General features: G+C 52.8%; 1 protein-coding gene across 2 annotated transcripts; it reads left to right on the forward strand.

Moving 5' to 3' along the window:
- Window positions 1–409: 409 nt before the first annotated feature.
- On the forward strand, window positions 410–17,654 carry Itga2b (integrin subunit alpha 2b). 2 transcript variants are annotated; one of them, XM_052196343.1, is made up of 30 exons: window positions 410–957; window positions 2,804–2,925; window positions 3,012–3,109; window positions 3,213–3,375; window positions 3,601–3,650; window positions 4,067–4,112; window positions 4,207–4,335; window positions 4,647–4,694; window positions 4,856–4,899; window positions 5,061–5,114; window positions 5,258–5,310; window positions 5,465–5,676; window positions 8,992–9,174; window positions 9,437–9,482; window positions 9,579–9,683; window positions 9,772–9,827; window positions 9,916–10,067; window positions 10,157–10,282; window positions 10,585–10,652; window positions 10,773–10,920; window positions 12,195–12,287; window positions 12,443–12,522; window positions 12,772–12,852; window positions 13,071–13,170; window positions 13,273–13,425; window positions 13,535–13,660; window positions 14,219–14,335; window positions 14,562–14,663; window positions 14,888–15,004; window positions 17,452–17,654. In XM_052196343.1, the coding sequence occupies exons 1-30, from the start codon at window positions 764–766 to the stop codon at window positions 17,506–17,508; spliced, it is 3,123 nt and encodes a 1,040-aa protein (XP_052052303.1). In that variant the 5' UTR covers window positions 410–763; the 3' UTR covers window positions 17,509–17,654. The 2 variants fall into 2 exon arrangements, with proteins under 2 accessions (XP_052052303.1, XP_052052304.1); XM_052196344.1 differs by lacking the exons at window positions 3,601–3,650; window positions 4,067–4,112 and having other exon boundaries at window positions 411–957.
- Window positions 17,655–18,165: the final 511 nt, after the last annotated feature.

Raw genomic sequence — 18,165 nt, forward strand, 5'->3', positions numbered from 1 at the left:
ACTTAGATACTGTCAACTAAAAAGGAGCAAAGCTGTTCACTTGAACAGCTGGTGCTCAATCTCAAGAACTGTGAACCTCAGAATGATGTCATTTTAGCTCCATCTCCCCCCACTTAGACCAAGATCCACTCATGACCCCTCTGCCCGGCTTGAAGGCTCCCATGTAACCACACTAAAACTTGGCTCAAGATGGAGATGTGGGGAATGCAATCGCCAAATACTGCTGGCTGAGGCTGACCAAAGGCTCATGGAGGAGGAAGTGGGTAAATGTCTTACTCAAACCGATCCCAGCCTCCGGTCTTATCCAGCGAGAGCAGCTTCCTTACTCCTTCCTCTCCGTCTGGCCAAGTCACAGTGCTCAAGAGCAGAGTGGTCAGCGACGTGGGGGAGGCAAGAGCTGACCAACTATGGCCGTGCTGAAGTAAGCCAGGCCAGAGAGTCCCAGGCAGAAAGGGTTGGTGGCTGGACTCTCACGGTGACAGAGGAGGAGAAAGGGAATTTCAGGGCATGTGGCTGAGAAACAGAAACAACCGGACTTGGAAAGAAGGGCGGAGCAATGTCTTCCAGCCATCAGCATCCATCCCGGGTGGACCCTCCCCCTTCCTCGCAGTCCTAGAGAGCATGTGGTCTAGAGGCTGTTGCCCTCTGCCCGCTGCTCAGACACGAGTTCCAGTGTGATAAGCTGAAGCTTCCGGTGGTGGGAACTTCAGGGAAAGGGAAAGAGCTGGCGCATTCCTGTTTAGGACGTTTGGGGAGAAGGAAGATGGTCTGGGGAGAAAGAAGATGGACATGGCATCCCCTGTGGCTTCTGCAGTGGACACCACTGTTCTTGGGACCTAGTGCTGTTCCTCCAGCCTGGGCCTTGAACCTGGACCCTGTGAAGTTCTCCGTCTATACCGGCCCGAGTGGCAGCCACTTTGGCTTCTCGGTGGACTTTCATAAGGACAACCACGGGAGGTGAGCGCTAAAGGAAATAAGGGTGTTAAGAGAGGTCTGCCCCTCCCCCCAGCATTGCTCCTGCGGCCTCTGCGGCCTCTCCAGCCTCTCCGGCCTCTCCGTACCTAACTGAGCAAGGTCGATTCTCTGGTCTGTGAGTGGAGCTCCTGTCAGGAGTGCTGTGGAGTCCAGGGAGGGTGCTATGGAGGGATAGTGATGGAGATGGGCACAGAGCACAAAAGGTAAAGGCTGGTGTCTTCTTTTTTCTTTATCCCCAAGCGCCAATGATGTGGCTCGCTTTACCTCCACCACCACCACCCCCCCGCCCCTCACCCTAAACTGACTTGCAAAGCTATAAGCACCTACACCCCTACGCCGTATGCCTTGCTTCCCTCCGTTCCACACCATCTCCTTCCAAATCCCAAATCGCAGACGTTTGAAAAGAAGTAATAGATTACTAACAGTCAGTATGGATCGGGCTTCGTCGTGGTCAGACTGCCAAGATTAGAGTCCTGGCTCATCTACATAGCTGTGTTTATCCTGGGTGACTTATGGTGATAAACACTGGAATGCCCAGGTCTGGGGAATAGTAATGACTATTCTCAGACAGCTGCAAGAAATTATTTCTTCTGAGTCAGAGAGTCACTTCATCAAAAATCAGGTCCCCTTCCTAAGATGACTTGCCTCCAGAGACTCTGTGAGGGGGAAGGACCTAGGATTGCCTTCCTGCTGATGACTGTAAGGGGTGCTTCTCTAGCTCAGTGTGGTAGCACGTGCTTGTATACCCAGGACTTGGAAGCTGAGGCAGGAGAACTACCACAAGTCAAATACCCAGAGCTACATAACAAGACTCCATCGGAATAAATAGAACTCCCGAGCTGGGTGTCATGCCAAACCCCTTTAATCTACCTTAATGGAAAGCAAAGGTAGTGCCCTGTGAGTTCGAGGCCAGCCTGTTAGTCTAAATAGTGAGTTCCGGGACAGCCAGAGGTACATAGGGAGAGCCTGTCTCAAAAAACAAGTAAAACCAACCTAAGGAAACCCTCCTGGCTTCAGAGCTCTAGAGTGTTTAGTCCAATTCTGTTTCCTACTTCTTTCCCCAAGCTTTGGTCACACGGACACAAGTTCATAAGCATCCTGTGTGCTTATATTAACACATACACACACACACACTTACAAAAGCATGATGCCAAATACCTCTCACATGTTTATTGTATTGACTCTTCCAACAGCAGAACCTCCATTTTACATATGGAAGGCCTGGTTTAAACAGATCTGCTAGGCTCCTCAACCCTGTTCATGCCACACACCCCAGTTAGCTCCGCCCATCTGGCTCCCTTCCAACCAGTTCTCACCAAGGGATCTCTAAAAGTTTGACAGGCAGACATTTTGTCTGGTTCTTGTTGGGAGGGGGGTGGGAGCGCGGGAGATCAGTGTACGAAGCACAACAGGTCTTTTCAGTAAGGGTTATTAAAGCCTTCCTATCCAAACCAAACCAACTGGCTTCGTCTCGGGCTAATTTCCTTTTTTTGTTTTTAATTTTTTTGTTTGTTTGTTTGTTTTCAAGGCAGGGTTTCTCTTTGTAGCCCTGGCTATCCTGGAACTCACTCTGTAGACCAGGCTGGCCTCGAACTCAGAAATCCTCCTGTCTCTGCCTCCCAAAGTGCTGGGAGTACAGGCGTGCGCCACCACCGCCTGGCTCGGACTAATTTCCTAACAGTTAAAAGGAAGAGGTTGGCCTTAATGGACTGTGAGGAAAGATGGTCCAGTTTTTCCTATGCCACACCTCCTTCCGGGCACTGCTGGGGTAGTGGGCAGTGGGCAGGACTAAGACCATAGCCTGTGCTCACCCGGCTCTCCTACACAGCGTGTCCATCGTGGTAGGCGCCCCCAGAGCCCTAAACACAAGTCAAGAGGAGACTGGAGGCGTGTTCCTGTGCCCCTGGAAGGCCGACGGCGGCAAGTGCACCTCGCTGCTCTTCGACCTCAGTGAGTCTCAAGCATGGAGGGAAAGCGGGAGCCAGGTGAAAATGGATGGCCGTCTCCAGAGCTCCACCTTTTCTTGCGCCCTCCAGGGGATGAGACGCGAAACCTAAGCTTCCAAACTTTCCAAACCTTCAAGACCGGGCAAGGACTTGGGGCATCGGTCGTCAGCTGGAATGACGTCATTGTGGTGGGCACTGAGGACAGGTCAAAGGGAGGGAATCCAGGGCAGGGACACGCTGGGAGAAGTCCGAATAAGCTCCCTTCCCCACTCTCCTGTGGCTCTGCTCTAGGCCTGTGCCCCCTGGCAGCACTGGAATGTCCTAGAAAAGTACGATGAGGCAGAGAAGACTCCGGTAGGAGGCTGCTTCGTGGCTCAGCTCCAAAGCGGGGGCCGCGCAGAGTACTCGCCCTGTCGTGCCAACACCATGAGCTCGGTTTACGCAGAGGGTTTTAGTAAGCACGGGTCCACCATTCGCTCCGCCCACTGGTCACTGCAAACCCCGCCCCACCACCAACCTCTTGCCCCGGGAGCCCCGCCCCCTCCACTACACCACGCCCCTGGCCCCGCCTCCATGTCCTCCCTGCTCTGCACAGTTCTGCCTGCCCACTTGGGACTATTGGCTTAAGCCCTCGTCCGAGGGGACCACCCCTTGACTGATTCCCGCTTGCCTCTTGTAGGCGTAGACAAGCGATACTGTGAAGCAGGCTTCAGCTTGGCGGTGACCCAGGCAAGTCACATGCAAAAGCAAATAAGAGAGTTCAGCTTGGTGGTTGAGGCAGGGGGGTGGTGAGTTTGGGGTCAGCCTGGGCTATATAGCAAGTTTAAGGCAAGCCTGGGCTTCAAAGTAAGACTGCTCTTAAAAGGAGAAGGGGTGAGCTGGGCGGCGGTGGTGGCACACACCATTAATCCCAGCACTTGGGAGGCAGAGGTAGGCGGATTTCTGAGTACGAGGCCAGCCTGATCTACAGAGTGAGTTCCAGGACAGCCAGGGCTACACAGAGAAACCCTGTCTCAGAGAGAGAGGGAGAGAGGGGAGAGAGAGAGAGAGAGAGAGAGAGAGAGAGAGAGAGAGAGAGGGGCAAGGCGGTTTAGGATTGTTCCAGAATAGGAGAGAACCTCTCACGACCAGGACTTCTTTTTCAGGCTGGGGAGCTAGTGCTTGGGGCCCCTGGAGGCTACTTTTTTTTAGGTATGTGCCCAGCAATCCAACCCACCCCCATCTCGCAGTTTGGGGAGACTCATGTTTCTGGGCTCCCATAGTCCTGTCCCTGTGCCCTTCCTAGGTCTCCTGGCTCGCGTTCCAATTGGGAATATCATCTCTAGCTACCGCCCGGGTACCCTTTTGTGGCACGTTCCCAACCAGCGCTTCACCTACGACTCCAACAACCCAGTGTATTTCGACGGTTACCGGGGTAACGCTGGCAGCTAGCTCCCTTCCAGGCTTCCCAAAACCCTGAGTCAGGTCCTGCCTCTGTGCGAGCCTCTATGGCAACCTTAGCTAGTCAACCCCAGCACAAAGGCACCCCGCCCTCTGTTCCTGCCTCTTCCCCCACACACGTCCACTTCCCATCCACGCTGGCTCGCCCTTCTCGCTGTGGATTCTAGTGAGATCTCTGGCACGCCTCAGTTTTCCTAGTTACACAAGACAGTTTGTACTAATGAGCTCGGTCCTCATGACCCTTGAACTCTTCCTCTTTGCTTTACTGTTCTTCTCTGTCTTCAGGATATTCGGTAGCCGTGGGCGAGTTCGATGGAGATCCGAGCACTACAGGCAAGGAATGCAGTTATGGGGGCGGAGAGGGGGAGGGGCTTAGGGGCTGGGGGCGGGGCCCTGGGCAAGAGCAACCTCCGCACAATTTCCCCTGGGTCCTGGTGCGGGAATTGAGTAGGTGGATACTATGAGTCTGATTTACTGAGCCTTGCTCTCCCCAGAATACGTATTCGGTGCCCCCACTTGGAGCTGGACCTTGGGAGCGGTGAGTAGCGGCTCTCTCTCTCTCCCGGCTTGGCTTTCAGAACCCGCTGATCTTAGTCCTCTTGTTTACGCCCCCATGCTTGCCAATGCCCTGCCCTTTCTCAGGGAGAGAGGCCAAAGAGGGAGCATGAAAGAAACATTTTGCTGTGTCCCTCCATGCAGGTGGAAATTTTGGACTCTTACTACCAGACCCTGCACCGGCTGCATGGAGAACAGGTGGGGGCGGTGACCCTATGGGCGTGGCCAAAGTCAGGGAATTGAACCGTGCACACCCAAGCTATCTCATGGGATATGAGGGTGATGGCTAGCAGAGGATGCTGAGCACAGAAACACAGACTGAAACGCTAGTCCTCTTGTAGATGGCTTCATATTTCGGGCACTCGGTGGCAGTCGCTGACGTCAACGGGGACGGGTGAGAAAACGGAATGTCCCACCCCTAACCTAGCTGGGTCTTCAATGGCCAGAAGCAAGAGTTACTATCTTCTCCCAAGGGTGCCCAAGAATTGCCCTCATCCCCAGCATCTCCCTAGCTCAGTTGCACCTAACCTTGCCCATCCGGTCCACAGGAGACATGACCTACTGGTGGGGGCTCCACTGTACATGGACAGCAGAGCAGACCGCAAGCTGGCCGAGGTGGGCCGAGTATACTTGTTTCTGCAGCCCAAGGGTGCCCAAGCTCTGAGCACACCCACTCTCCTGCTGACTGGCTCTCAGCTCTATGGGAGATTTGGGTCTGCCATTGCACCCCTGGGTGACCTCAACCGAGATGGCTACAATGGTGAGTGGAGGAGTTACATTTGGTCATAAGAGAGCTAGCAGCCCTCAGAAAAAGATGGACTTACACCACATATGATGGGGTATACCAGCAATCCAGTGTGAGGGAGGCTGAGACACAGGGACACCTTGGACACCTGGAACTAGAAAAGACTTGACTCCTGAGTGGAACGTGGGTACCAGAGTTCAAGAAATCCAGTTGAGACAGTTTGTCTAGACCCCAGCATGCAGTGACCTTACATATATTTAGGGCTTGGACTTTGGACTATTAGTGCTGGATGGGAAATGGAATATGGAGTCAGAAAGAACGGGGAGTGGGGAAGGAGTGAACAGGGAACTCTGTAGTTCAGTTCTGGACTAGCTGCGTTGAAAGGGCTTGGGGACATTAAGTGTAAATAATACTAGGAACTGCTGTCATTGGTTTTCCCCACTTCCACGAGGGAGAACCCAGGGCAAGATGGAGAATTCAGGAGAGTGGATGGGATCTGGAGGCTGTGAAATAGGAAGAGGCCCAGCGTAGAACCCGGAGAAGAAAAAGCTAATTTAGGGCACACCCAGAGGTGATGTTGGGAAACAAATGGAATGTTCAGATGGGTGGGAGAGAGACCAGGAGATCAGTGGCCCAAAACTCAAATAGAGTAGTTTGAATAGAGTACTCGAATAGAGTAGGAGGAAGAAATGGTCCAAGGAGTCGCTTCAGTCCTGAAAGGTCCAGTTAGACGGGACTGGATCAACATCCTGGTGTCAGCAAGAAGGAGCTCATTCATGACAAGAACCAACCAAGACCAGGGATGGTGGTGCATACCAGCAATCCTGGCACTCAAGAAGTGGAGGCAGGAGGATCAGAAGTCCAAGGTTATCATCCTCTGCTACATATGAACTTGGAGACCAGTCCAAGATATGTTAAACGCTCTCTCAAACAAACGCCTGTAATCCCAGCACTCTGGGAGGCAGAGGCAGGTGGATTTCTAAGTTCGAGGCCAGCCTAGTCTACAGAGTGAGTTCCAGGACAGCCAGGGCTACACAGAGAAACCCTGTCTCGAAAAAAAACAAATCCAAAAAACCAAAAGCAAACAAACAAACAAACAAACAAACAAACAAACAAGCAAAAAAAACCCAACCAGTGAAGGGCAGCCTAGAAGCATAAACCAGAGGACCTCAGGGGATGGGAGCAGGGTAGGCCGAGTCTGTGAAACACTCGTGGGCGAGGCAGACTGCTCTTTTCCCAATCTGACTAAGAAAGGAAAAGCAGAGCCATCCTGGAACAGGGATGGGACCTGTGGGAAAGTCGGCTTCAATCACAAAGGAAAATAGTGTTTCAAGGGCCTGGAGGGGTCAGTCAGAGCAGGGTCCTTGCGATGCCTGTGGATGCAGAGACCCCATCCAGGGGCAGGAGAGACCCCATCCAGGGGCAGGAGATGCTAATTCAAAGGTCACACCGGGAAAGCAGGAAGAAAGCAAACCACGGGCTCCCTTACTGATGGAGGGGCGCTGGTAGCCTGGAAGAAGGGAGATCACTAGAAATAAGTTCTATGAGGAGGTCCCCAAGGGTCCCGTCTGCTCTGTGTCTCCTGCAACCCTGGGCTGAATTAGCTCCACACAGAGTCTAGCCAGGCTGACTCAAAACTGACCATGAGGACAAGAAGGCTGGAGAAATGAACAGTGAACAGAATGGTTGGGAAATTCATGAAGACCAAGTGAGACAAAGACCAAGACAGAGAGGAGGCCAAAAGACTACCATTATAGTCAGAGGTCTGTCAGTTGTGGTTTTTGAGACAAGATCTCCCTGTATAGCTTTAGCTGGCCTGGAACCCTCTGTGTAGACCAGCTGACCTTGAACTCACAGAGATCCACCTGCCTCTGCATCCTGAAGACTGGGATGAAATACTTTTATTTGAATTATGTATGCAGTGATCTAGAAAATAACAAGATATGTTGTAAACAAAATCAGAAAACCACGGGGAGGCAGTTAAGATACACAGACATGGATATAAATCAGTGTTATGCTAAGAGCTCATACAATCATATAATGAGGTTATGCTAAAAGACACACTTTCAGGGAAGGTCTTAAAGTCCTTGGTGTCAATGAGCCTATGATGTATGTGTGAGTGGTGTCAATGAGTCTGTAGTGTGGCCGTGAGTTGTATCAATGAACCTATGATGTGGCTGTGAAAGTTTGCACAGTGAAGATGAAACAGTTAACATCTGGATTAGCAAGTTCAGCTTGTTTTAATTCATTTATTTCTTGGTTTTGTTTTGTGTTTTAAAACAGGGCCTCACTATGTAACCTGAGCGGGCCTGGAACTCACAGAGATCCACCTGCCTCTGCCCCCTGAGTGCTGGGAGCTAGCACACCAGGCCTGCCTCCTCCCCTTACTCTGGACCGAATGTAGGACCTCACCTGTACTAGGAAGTCCTTTACCTCAGCCGAGGCTCCGTTATTTAATCATCTGGGGCTCAGCGTTTTCTTCTAAAATGGAAATGATAGGACAGGGATATCACCGAGCTAATAGAGGGCTTGCCTGACATGCACTAATGCTTTGAGCTTTGTGCATGGACCAGGCGTGACGGTGCCCACAGCGGCCCTCCTAGACACGGGAGGCGAAGGCAGGAGGACCAGAAGTTCAACATCATAACAAATGGCCCAGCTGCATAAAGAATTAGAGGTCAGTGTGTGAGACATAGGCCAACATGTTCCAGGAGCATGGTGGCACACACTTTTAATGCCAGCACTAAGGAGGCAGAGGCAGGAAGATCTCTTGAGAATTTGAGGCCAGCCTGGTCTACATAGCAAATTCCAGAACAGTCAGGGATCCATAGAGAGACCTTTTCTCAGAAAAACAAAACCAAAAACCTCAAATTAACAATAACAGGAACCAGGCAGGATAACAACACCCAATTATCAGGATGAAATGGAATAGTTTGTTTGTTTGTTGAGACAAGGGTGTGTGTGTGTGTGTGTGTGTGTGTGTGTGTGTGTAGCCCTGGCTGTCCTGGAACTCACTCTGGACCAGGCTGGCCTTGAACTCACCTGCTAATAATGCTTCTGGATTGCTAAAATCAAAGGCGTGCGCCACCCTGGGGCTGAGTAAACAGAATCTTATCCCTTGAGCCCTTGCATTTCCCTAGATAGACAGTGAAGACTAAGACTATCGTTGGAACTTCTATAACAATCTGTTAATACCTGACCGATTTCCCACCCCCTCCTTGATACAGACTTGGCATCCTTCTCCTGGTCTCCCGGGACCTGGAGAACAGGCCTAGAGAAGCAGCTCTGGAGAGACTCAACCACAGCCACACACTTTCTCTTTCCTTCCAGACGTGGCTGTGGCGGCCCCCTACGGGGGTTCCAGGGGTCAGGGCCAAGTGCTGATATTCCTGGGTCAGAGCGAAGGGCTGAGTCCACGCCCCTCCCAGGTCCTGGACAGCCCCTTCCCCGCTGGCTCCGGTTTTGGCTTCTCCCTTCGCGGTACTATAGACGTCGATGACAATGGATACCCAGGTGACTGCGGGTTGCAGCCAGCCTGTCAAGACAGGCCTTTGAGCACTTGCTGGAAACAAGTGTGGAGAAACACACAGTTGGCAGTTCATGTCTGACCTGGTGCCAGCTGTGGGTTCTAACTTGTGTATATGGCTGGGATGCTTGGGTTTGGCTTCAGGACAACTTGAACATCCAGGGGGTTGGATGGTATGGAGAATTTTTTGGAAGATAAGGACTCTGCCCCCACGCTAACGGCACTTTTGACCCTTCTATATGTCTATAGACCTGATCGTGGGAGCGTATGGGGCTAGCAAGGTGGCTGTGTACAGGTGAGCGTGGGCTTGGGGGAGGGGCCATAGCATCAGAGGACGCTGGGGGGGGGGGGGGACGGGAGACAGAGTGAGAGCCTCTTCCAATTCCATCAGAGCTCAGCCTGTGGTAATGACCACTGTCCACCTGATGGTTCAAGACTCCCTGAATCCCACACTGAAGAACTGTGTCCTGAAACAGACCAAGACACCAGTCAGCTGGTAAGGAGGTGGAGGTCACAGACATGGCAGGGTTAGGGACCTTAGGAGGCCCTAACCCTAACCCACAAGCCTGTCCTCATCTTTGCAGCTTCAACATCCAGATGTGTGTGGGAGCCAAGGGACACAATATTCCTCAGAAGTTGCGTGAGTGGCCTGAGGGAGGGGTTGAAGGAAGGGAGGTCTGGGTGTCCCCGCTAGAGGGAGACTTGGATCCCTCCTGCTTGCCCTGCAGATCTAAAGGCAGAGCTGCAGCTGGACCTACAGAAGCCCCGTCAGGGCCGCCGGGTGCTCCTGCTGGCTTCTCAACAGGCGAGCCTCACCCTGAGCCTGGACCTGGGCGGAAGAAACAGGCCCATCTGCCACACCACGGAAGCCTTCCTTCGAGTATGCTCAGGCTAGGGTGGGAGGAGCTGGGTGTGCAGGCCGAGGACTCCAGCACGGCAACAGATAGCCAGACTCTCGCCCTGTGCTAGGATGAGGCCGACTTCCGGGACAAGCTGAGCCCGATTGTGCTAAGCCTCAACGTGTCGCTGCCCCCACAAGAGACTGGAGTGGCCCCTGCTGTGGTGTTGCATGGGGAAACCCACGTCCTGGAGCAGGTACGATCAGCAAGATCCCCGATAGGGAAGGACTTAAAACCATGCACCCCAAACCTTGGAGTCATCCCAAATTCTGACGGAATTCCCCAAATTTCAGTGTCCCTCCCAAACACTATTGTAACTCATGAGCCAACTCTCACCAGAACTTTGGCATCATCCCAAACCATTACATAAACTCCAGCCCTTCCTCTCCAAAGTCTGAAGAGCGCCCCCTGGAGCTGTGGTCATTCTCTGAGCTCTGATGTGACCCCCTAAACCCCATAAGCCCTCAGCTCACCCACACATCCTCTTGCGTCCCCTAGACACGGATCATCCTGGATTGTGGGGAAGACGACGTGTGCGTGCCACAGCTCCGGCTCACAGCTACTGCGTGAGAGAACCTTCCACTCTTCCTGTCCTGTACCTCCATGCCCCGGGGAGACCCACTCCTTACCTGAGCCCTCTGTCACGCCCCTGGCCTCTAAGCCTAAAGCAAGCTCTCCCCATACAGGGGGGACTCCCCACTCCTAATTGGTGCTGACAATGTGTTGGAGCTGAAGATTGATGCAGCCAATGACGGCGAGGGGGCCTATGAGGCGGAGCTGGCCGTGCACCTGCCTCCGGGTGCCCACTACATGCGGGCTCTCAGCAACATTGAGGTGAGGTGTCACCGTGGGGCACAGGCAGCAGGCAGCAGGCTTGAGAGCCTTGACTCTGGCCTCCCACCCAAAGATCCACTGCTCTGATGCTTTGTCTATAAAGATGTATGAACGTCTCAGCTTCCGGATGCAGCATAGATAGGGGCAATGGACGCAGGAGAACCACCGGCTAGCCGGGCGGTGGGTGCTCGCCTGGAATCCCAGCACCTGGGAGGCAGAGGCAGGTGGATTTCTGAGTTCGAGACCAGCCTGGTCTATAGAGTGAGTACCAGGACAGCCAGGGCTACACAGAGAAACCCTGTCTCAAAAAAAAAAAAAAACCCAAAAAACCAAAAAAAAAAAACACAAAAAACAAAAAAACAAAACAAAACAAAAAAAAACAAGAGAGAGAGAGAGAGAGAGAGAGAGAGAGAGAGAGAGAGAGAAGCACTCACTAATGGTTTAAATGTCTAGAACCCTGTCTGTTTTAAAATCATCAAAAGGCTCAGGAAGCAAATGGGTTGTTTTTTTTTTAAATATAAATGTATTTATCTTATGTATATGTATAAAGATACTTCTAGCTGTCTTCAGACACAGCAGAAGAGGGCATTGGGTCCCATTACAGATGGTTGTGAGCCTCCATGTGGTTGCTGGGATTTGAACTCAGGACCTCTGGAAGAGCAGTCAGTGCTCTTAACTGCTGAGCCATCTCTCCAGGCCCCCATCCCCGCCTCACCCCCTTTTGGAGATAAGGTTTCTCTGTGTAGCCCTGGCTATCCTGGAACTCTCTCTGTAGACCAGGCTGGCCTCCAATTCAGAGATCCATCTACCTGCCTCTGCCTCCCGAGTGCTGGAATTAAAGGCGTGCACCACCACATCTTTCTTTATTTTGTTGTTATAATTTATAGCAACTAGGTCACTCTGGGTAATTTTTTTTAATTTCCAGAATGAAAATCCTTTAAAAATAGTAAAAATGAGCCGAGCAGTGGTGATGGCGCACGCCTTTAATCCCAGCACTTGGGAGGCAGAGGCAGGCAGATTTCTGAGTTTGAGGCCAGCCTGGTCTACAGAGTGAGTTCCAGGACAGCCAGGGCTACACAGAGAAACCCTGTCTCAAAAAAAAAAAAAAATCCAAAAAAACAAAACAAAAACAAAAAAAGAAAGAAAGAAAAAAGAAAGTTGCAGTCTTGAAATCCCCCAGGGCCCTCCCCCATGACTGTCTGGAAAGTCTTCTGCAGACACACAGGGCACCCCACGCCCACACTGCTCTGTCCCACCTGTCTGTGCACCTCCAGGGTTTTGAGAGGCTCGTCTGCACCCAGAAGAAGGAGAATGAGTCCAGGGTGGCCCTCTGTGAGCTGGGCAACCCCATGAAAAAAGACACCCGGGTAAGGGCTCTGCGAGGAGCCTCTAGCTCCATCCATCCCAGGGTGGATAAGGCCCTGGGGGGTGAAGGTGGATGACAATAATGGTGGCTTTGGAGCAGGGGGACTGGGCCCAGAGTGGACACTGGGGTGGCGACTTTGGATTTTCCCTCTTCCAGATAGGAATCACGATGTTGGTGAGTGTGGAGAACCTGGAGGAAGCTGGGACATCCGTGTCCTTCCAGCTGCAGCTCAGGAGGTACTGAGCTAGGCAGCCCTGCTGCCCACCACCCTGCCGCCATCAGAAACCCTTCCACACCGGAAGGCCTGCCCACCAGCCCTGTGGCCTTTCCTCCTCCGTGACTTGTTTCTGAGTCTTGGGGTCCGGGAAGACATCCTTTCTTGGGTCTAACGGACCTGATATGCTCTTTGTGGTGGGATGAACTCCCCGAGCCATCTACAGTTCCGCCCTCCCTCCTCTCCTCACTCCTCACCTTCCCCCCTCCAGCAAGAACAGCCAGAATCCGAACAGCAAGGCTCTGCTGTTGCCTGTGGCAATCCAAGCTGAAGCCACAGTGGAGCTTCGAGGGTGAGAGACAAGGCTCGGGAAGGGAAAATGGCGGAAGAGCCTTTGGTTTGGAGAAGGAGGTGGGCCTGTAGCTTGCTACAACGCATGGTTAGCATGTGTGTGTGTGTAGGGGGGGGTGGTGTCCCCGTCCCCAGGATCTCATCAAAGGGTAAAGTTTGAGGGGTCCTGGAGGGTCCACCTGGGAGTCAGGTGCACTCTGGGGGTGGGGACACTTGCAGGAATTCCTTCCCTGCCTCCCTGGTGGTGGCAGCAGAAGAAGGTGACGGGGAACAGGATGACTTGGACAGCTGGGTCTCCAGGCTGGAACACACCTATGAGGTAGGGAGGAGCCTCTGGGTAAGATGGGGGTGGGGAGAGGGAGGGGGAGAAGGTCCTCCGAGGTACAGCCTGGCAGCTGAGCCACCAGCCCTCCACCCCCAGCTCCACAACAATGGCCCTGGCACTGTGAACGGCCTCAGACTCGTCATCCACCTTCCTGGCCAGTCCCAGCCCTCGGACCTGCTCCATATACTGGATGTGCAGCCGCAAGGGGGTCTCCTTTGCTCCACACAGCCGTCCCCCAAGCTCCTCAAGGTAAGGGTCTGGGAGAGAGAAGGGGCTGTGAGAGACACCAGACCGACAGCCAGAGCAGGGTGTGGGTGTGCACCCTGGAAGCGCGTTGACTGCGCCCTTGTCCCCCCAGGTGGACCGGAGGCCAACCACGCCCAGCCCTTCTTCCATCATCCGCCCCATCCATCACAAGCGCGAGCGCAGACAGGCTTTGCGGCAGGGGCCCAACCGGCCGGGGCCGCAGGACCCAGTTCTGGTGGTGAGAAGGCTCGACCGCTCCAGCTAGGGCCCTTGCAGCACAGAGGAGGTGGGAGGCAGGGGCAGAGGGGACACATGGGGTTCGTGTCCCTCTCCCTCTCCCTCTCCCCTCCCCTTCCTTTTCCCCCTCCCCTCCCCCTCTCCCTGTGTGTGTGTGTGTGTGTGTGTGTGTGTGTATGTGTGTGTGTGTGTGTATATTTCTCCTTTGAACCCAAAGTGAGCCGAGCCAGCTAGTGCTAGTAGTAGGGCATGCAGTCGGGAGGCAGAGGCAATTAGATCGCTGAGTTCGAGGCTAGCCTGGTCTACAGAGTTAGTTCCAGGATACCCAGAGGCTAAACAGAGAAACCCTGTCTCGAAAACTAGAAAGAAAAAAAGCCAAACCAATGTCACAAAAACATCGAGTACTGCAGGCTCCGGATGACCCCTGCCTCTGGGCCTCACCCCTGTATCTCTGGACTGTTGAGCAGTCCTGAGCTCTCCTGGCTCTCCGTGTTGGGTCTTTGATTGATGGGGGACGATTGGCAGGGGGGCCTGTGAACTTACCACACATCCCCCTCAGAGCTGCGACGGCTCAGCGCCCTGTACGGTGGTGGAGTGTGAGCTGCAGGAGATGGTGCGCGGGCAGCGGGCCATGGTCACGGTGCATGCCATGCTGGGACTGTCCAGCCTCCGGCAGGTGTGGCGGGACGCGGGTGGACGAGGAGGGGCGGGGCCGGTGGGCGGAGCAAGAGTTTACTCTGGGTTTGGGCGGGTTCACACAAGCCTAGGGAAGATTTGCCCTGGGGCGGGGGTGAGGTAAAACCCAGGCGGAATTCAAAAACTGGGAGTCCAGAGCTTGGATTGCGGCCATCTCCAGGCCTCGAGTGGCTGCGGTAAGCGACTGTCACCCCCGCCCCCCACAGAGGCCGCAGGAGCAGTTTGTGCTTCAGTCGCACGCCTGGTTCAACGTCTCCTCCCTACCTTACTCTGTGCCGGTGGTCAGCTTGCCCAGTGGGCAAGCTCGGGTAAGAGACCCTAGTTTTCCCCGCTGTCAGCGCAGCGCCCAGCCAGCGTGGGATGGGACCCCGCCAGGGCTGAGGGGTGGGGCCTCCCTGGATTGAAGGACAAAGTCTGAGAAAGAGGGGCGGGGTCTCTGTGGGACTGAGGTATGGTTGCTAGGAGATGGTGTGGCTGAGCATCCTCATCCCCGGTCACAGGCCCCCTGAAGTGACATCTAGTTTGCCCTCAGGTGCAGACACAGCTGCTTCGGGCCTTGGAGGAGAGGGCCATTCCTGTCTGGTGGGTGCTGGTGGGCGTGCTGGGCGGTCTGCTGCTGCTGACCCTTCTAGTTTTGGCCATGTGGAAGGTGAGGTTGAAAGGGAGACACAGACAGACAGACTTCCACAGAATTCCCAGGTGGTCATAGGCCAGCAGACGGAGTGGGGGTGGGGGTGTACAGGACCTATCTCATCTCCATATCCGCGATTAGAATGCCATTTTCCCGAAGACTTGTGCTGGGCATGTACCATCCCTCCCAACCCCCCAAGCAGGATGCCTGAAATCCTCAGGCCTTCAGATTCCTCCCACACCCCCACCCCCCACCCCCGCCCCCCACCCCACCCCGCTGCCAGGAAGTCAGAGGAAACTGAGACCTGCCCTCAGAGTTTCCTGACTGCTATGAGCAGGGCTCACCTCCGGTCCTAGTTAGGTTTCTGTTGCAGCGATAAAATACCATGAATAAAAGAAACTTGAAGGAAAAGATTTATTTCATTTTACACTTTACAGTAAGAGCGGTAGGTCAAAGCAGGAACTTGGAGGCAGGAACTGAAGTAGATGGAGACCTTGAAGAGCAGCTGTTCAGAGGCTTGCTTCCTTTCTTGGTTTCTTATATAGCTCAGGCCCAACTGCCCAGGGAGGGCCCCACCCACAGAGAGCTGGGTCCCTTACATCAATTAGCAATTAAGAAAATGTCTCAGCCAGGCGTTGGTGGTGCATGCCTTTGATCCCAGCACTTCGGAAGCAGAGGCAGGCAGATTTCAGAGTTCGAGGCTAGAGGCAGGCAGATTTCGGAGTTCGAGGCTACCCTGGTCTACAGAGTGAGTTCCGGGACATACAGAGAAACCCTGTCTCAAAAAAACCAAAAAAAGAAGAAGAAGAAGAAGAAGAAGAAGAAGAAGAAGAAGAAGAAGAAGAAGAAGAAGAAGAAGAAGAAGAAGAAAGAACGAAAGAAAGAAAGAAAGAAAGAAAGAAAGAAAGAAAGAAAGAAAGAAAGAAAGAAAGGGAAAGGAAAGAAAAGGAAAGGAAAGGAAAGGAAAGGAAAGAAAAGAAAAAAAGAAAATGTCTCATGGGTTTGTAAATGTAAGGATGACCTAAGAGCACTGGCTGCTCTTCCAGAGGATGAGTGTTCTGTCCCAGTGCCCACATAGTGGCTCACAACCCTATGTAACTCCAGTCCCTGGGGATCTGACCGCTGCCAGCCTCTTCAGGATTCTTTAGCACCAGGCAAGCATGTAGTACACAGACACACATGCAGGCAAAATGAAAATGTCCCTACACATAAGATAAAATTTAAATTGCATTTTCATAAAAAGAGAATGCCTCAAAGACACATGGCTACTGGCTGATCCGGGGGTAATTTTGTTTGTTTCTTTGTTTGGTTTTCTGAGTCAGGCTTTCTCTGTGTATCCCTGGCTGTCTTGGAACTTGCTCTGTAGACCAGGCTAGCCTGGAACTCAGAAATCCCCCTGCCTCTGTCTCCCAACTACTGGGATAAAAGGTGTGCACCATCATGCCTGACTGACCTGGGTGATTTTTAAGGTTCCCTCTCCCCAGGTGACTTTATGTTTGTGTCATACAACTAAAGCAGATGATGACATTATTCGGAACTATCCTTCGCCTTAGCGAGATGGGAAGCTGGAAGATCTAGGCCAGTGGTTCTCACCCTTCCTAACCCTGCAACCCTTTAATACAGTGCCCTGTGTCGTGATCCAAACCATAACATTTATTTTGTTGCTATTTCATAACTGTAATTTGCCATGGTTGTGGATTGTAATGTAAGTGTCCTATGTTTTCCAATGGACTTCTGTGAAAGGGTTTTCAACTTCCAAAGGGGTCTGGACCCATAGGTTGAGAACTTTCTATATAGACCCTGCCCCTGGTTCCTGAGAGGGTCATTCATTTCTGTGTGCTGGGGGACATAGAGATGAGTTATGTAGAAAGGGGAAAAATTAAAGCCAAGCATCATGACAAAAACAATCCTAAATGTCTGAAGTACAAGCTGCACAGCAAGTCCTCGGATAGCCTGGGCTGCATGAGATCCTGTCTCAAAAAACAAAACAGAGGCTGCAGATGGCTCAGGGGATAACGGTCTTGCCACCAAGGCTAATGGCTTGAGTTCTAACCCTGGGACCCACATAATAAGAGAGAACCTTTTTCTGGTTTTCGAGACAGGGTTTCTCTGTGTATCCCTGGCTATCCTGGAACTCACTCTTTAGACCAGGCTGGCCTCAAACTCAGAGATCTGCCTGCCTCTGCCTCCCTGAGTGCTGGGACTAAAGGTGTGCACCACCACTGCCCAGCTAAGAGAACCAATACTTAAAAACTGTCCTCTGATCTTCAAGCATGCACACACATAAATAAATATAATGTATTTTTTTCTTTAATCTATGAAAGAAGCATCTCCCAATTTAAAAAAAAAATCCCACTCTCAGATACTAGGGATGCAGCTTCATTGCACGGGTTTTGAGGCAACTTGTGGAGCGTGTACCCTGTCCCTGTGCTCTGACCCCAGCTCCTGTACCCTCCCCCCTCCAGGCTGGCTTCTTCAAGCGGAATCGACCACCTCTGGAGGAAGATGAAGAGGAAGAATGATAGCAGAGGGGGCGGGGCTGAGTGCCTGCTTCCTGTTTCCAGCCAGTTGCCTCTGCTCAGAACTCCATGGGTTCTTCCCTTCCCAGGAGACTGTGTGCATCCCTTTTCCTACTGCCTAATAAAGACTTTGATGTCACTACCCACCATGCTGCCTTAGGGTCTGAGAATAAGTGGTGACTAAGGAAGCAGCTTGAGCAGAGTCAGTGCTGACAGGGCAGCAAATGGCTGCCCCAGGGCAGGCCGGCAGGGATGAGGGAGCAGGGCTGCAGGGATGAGGGAGCAGGGCTGCAGGGATGAGGGGGCAGGGCTGCAGGGATGAGGGAGCAGGGCTGCAAGGAGGAGGGTGCAGGGATGAGGGAGCAGGGCTGCAGGGATAAAGGAGCAGGGCTGCAGGGATGAGGGAGCAGGGCTGCAGGGATGAGGGAGCGGGGCAGGAATTGAAAGGGCCTCCCATGAGACTCAGTGGACAGTAAGTTGGGGATTAGGAGCACTAGAGAAGGAATGCTGGGTCCCTAGTAGCAGCTTTGTATCTGCTCTGTTTTGAGGCAGAATCTCACTATGTAGCCCTAGCTGACCAAACATTCACTGTGTAGACCAGGCTGGCTTCAAACTCAGAGAGATCCATCTGCCTCAACTTCCCAGATACTGGAATTAAAG

This window comes from Apodemus sylvaticus, chromosome 10 (assembly GCF_947179515.1).
Source record: "Apodemus sylvaticus chromosome 10, mApoSyl1.1, whole genome shotgun sequence".
Taxonomy (NCBI): Eukaryota; Metazoa; Chordata; class Mammalia; order Rodentia; family Muridae; genus Apodemus; species Apodemus sylvaticus.

Bases quoted from the DNA above. Each gene is read 5' to 3' on its own strand.
- Itga2b (XM_052196343.1), top strand. From the start codon at position 764: ATGGTCTGGGGAGAAAGAAGATGGACATGGCATCCCCTGTGGCTTCTG. The intron at 958-2,803 runs GTGAGCGCTAAA...TCTCCTACACAG, and splicing joins CATAAGGACAACCACGGGAG to CGTGTCCATCGTGGTAGGCG. The intron at 3,110-3,212 runs GTGGGCACTGAG...GCTCTGCTCTAG, and splicing joins GCTGGAATGACGTCATTGTG to GCCTGTGCCCCCTGGCAGCA.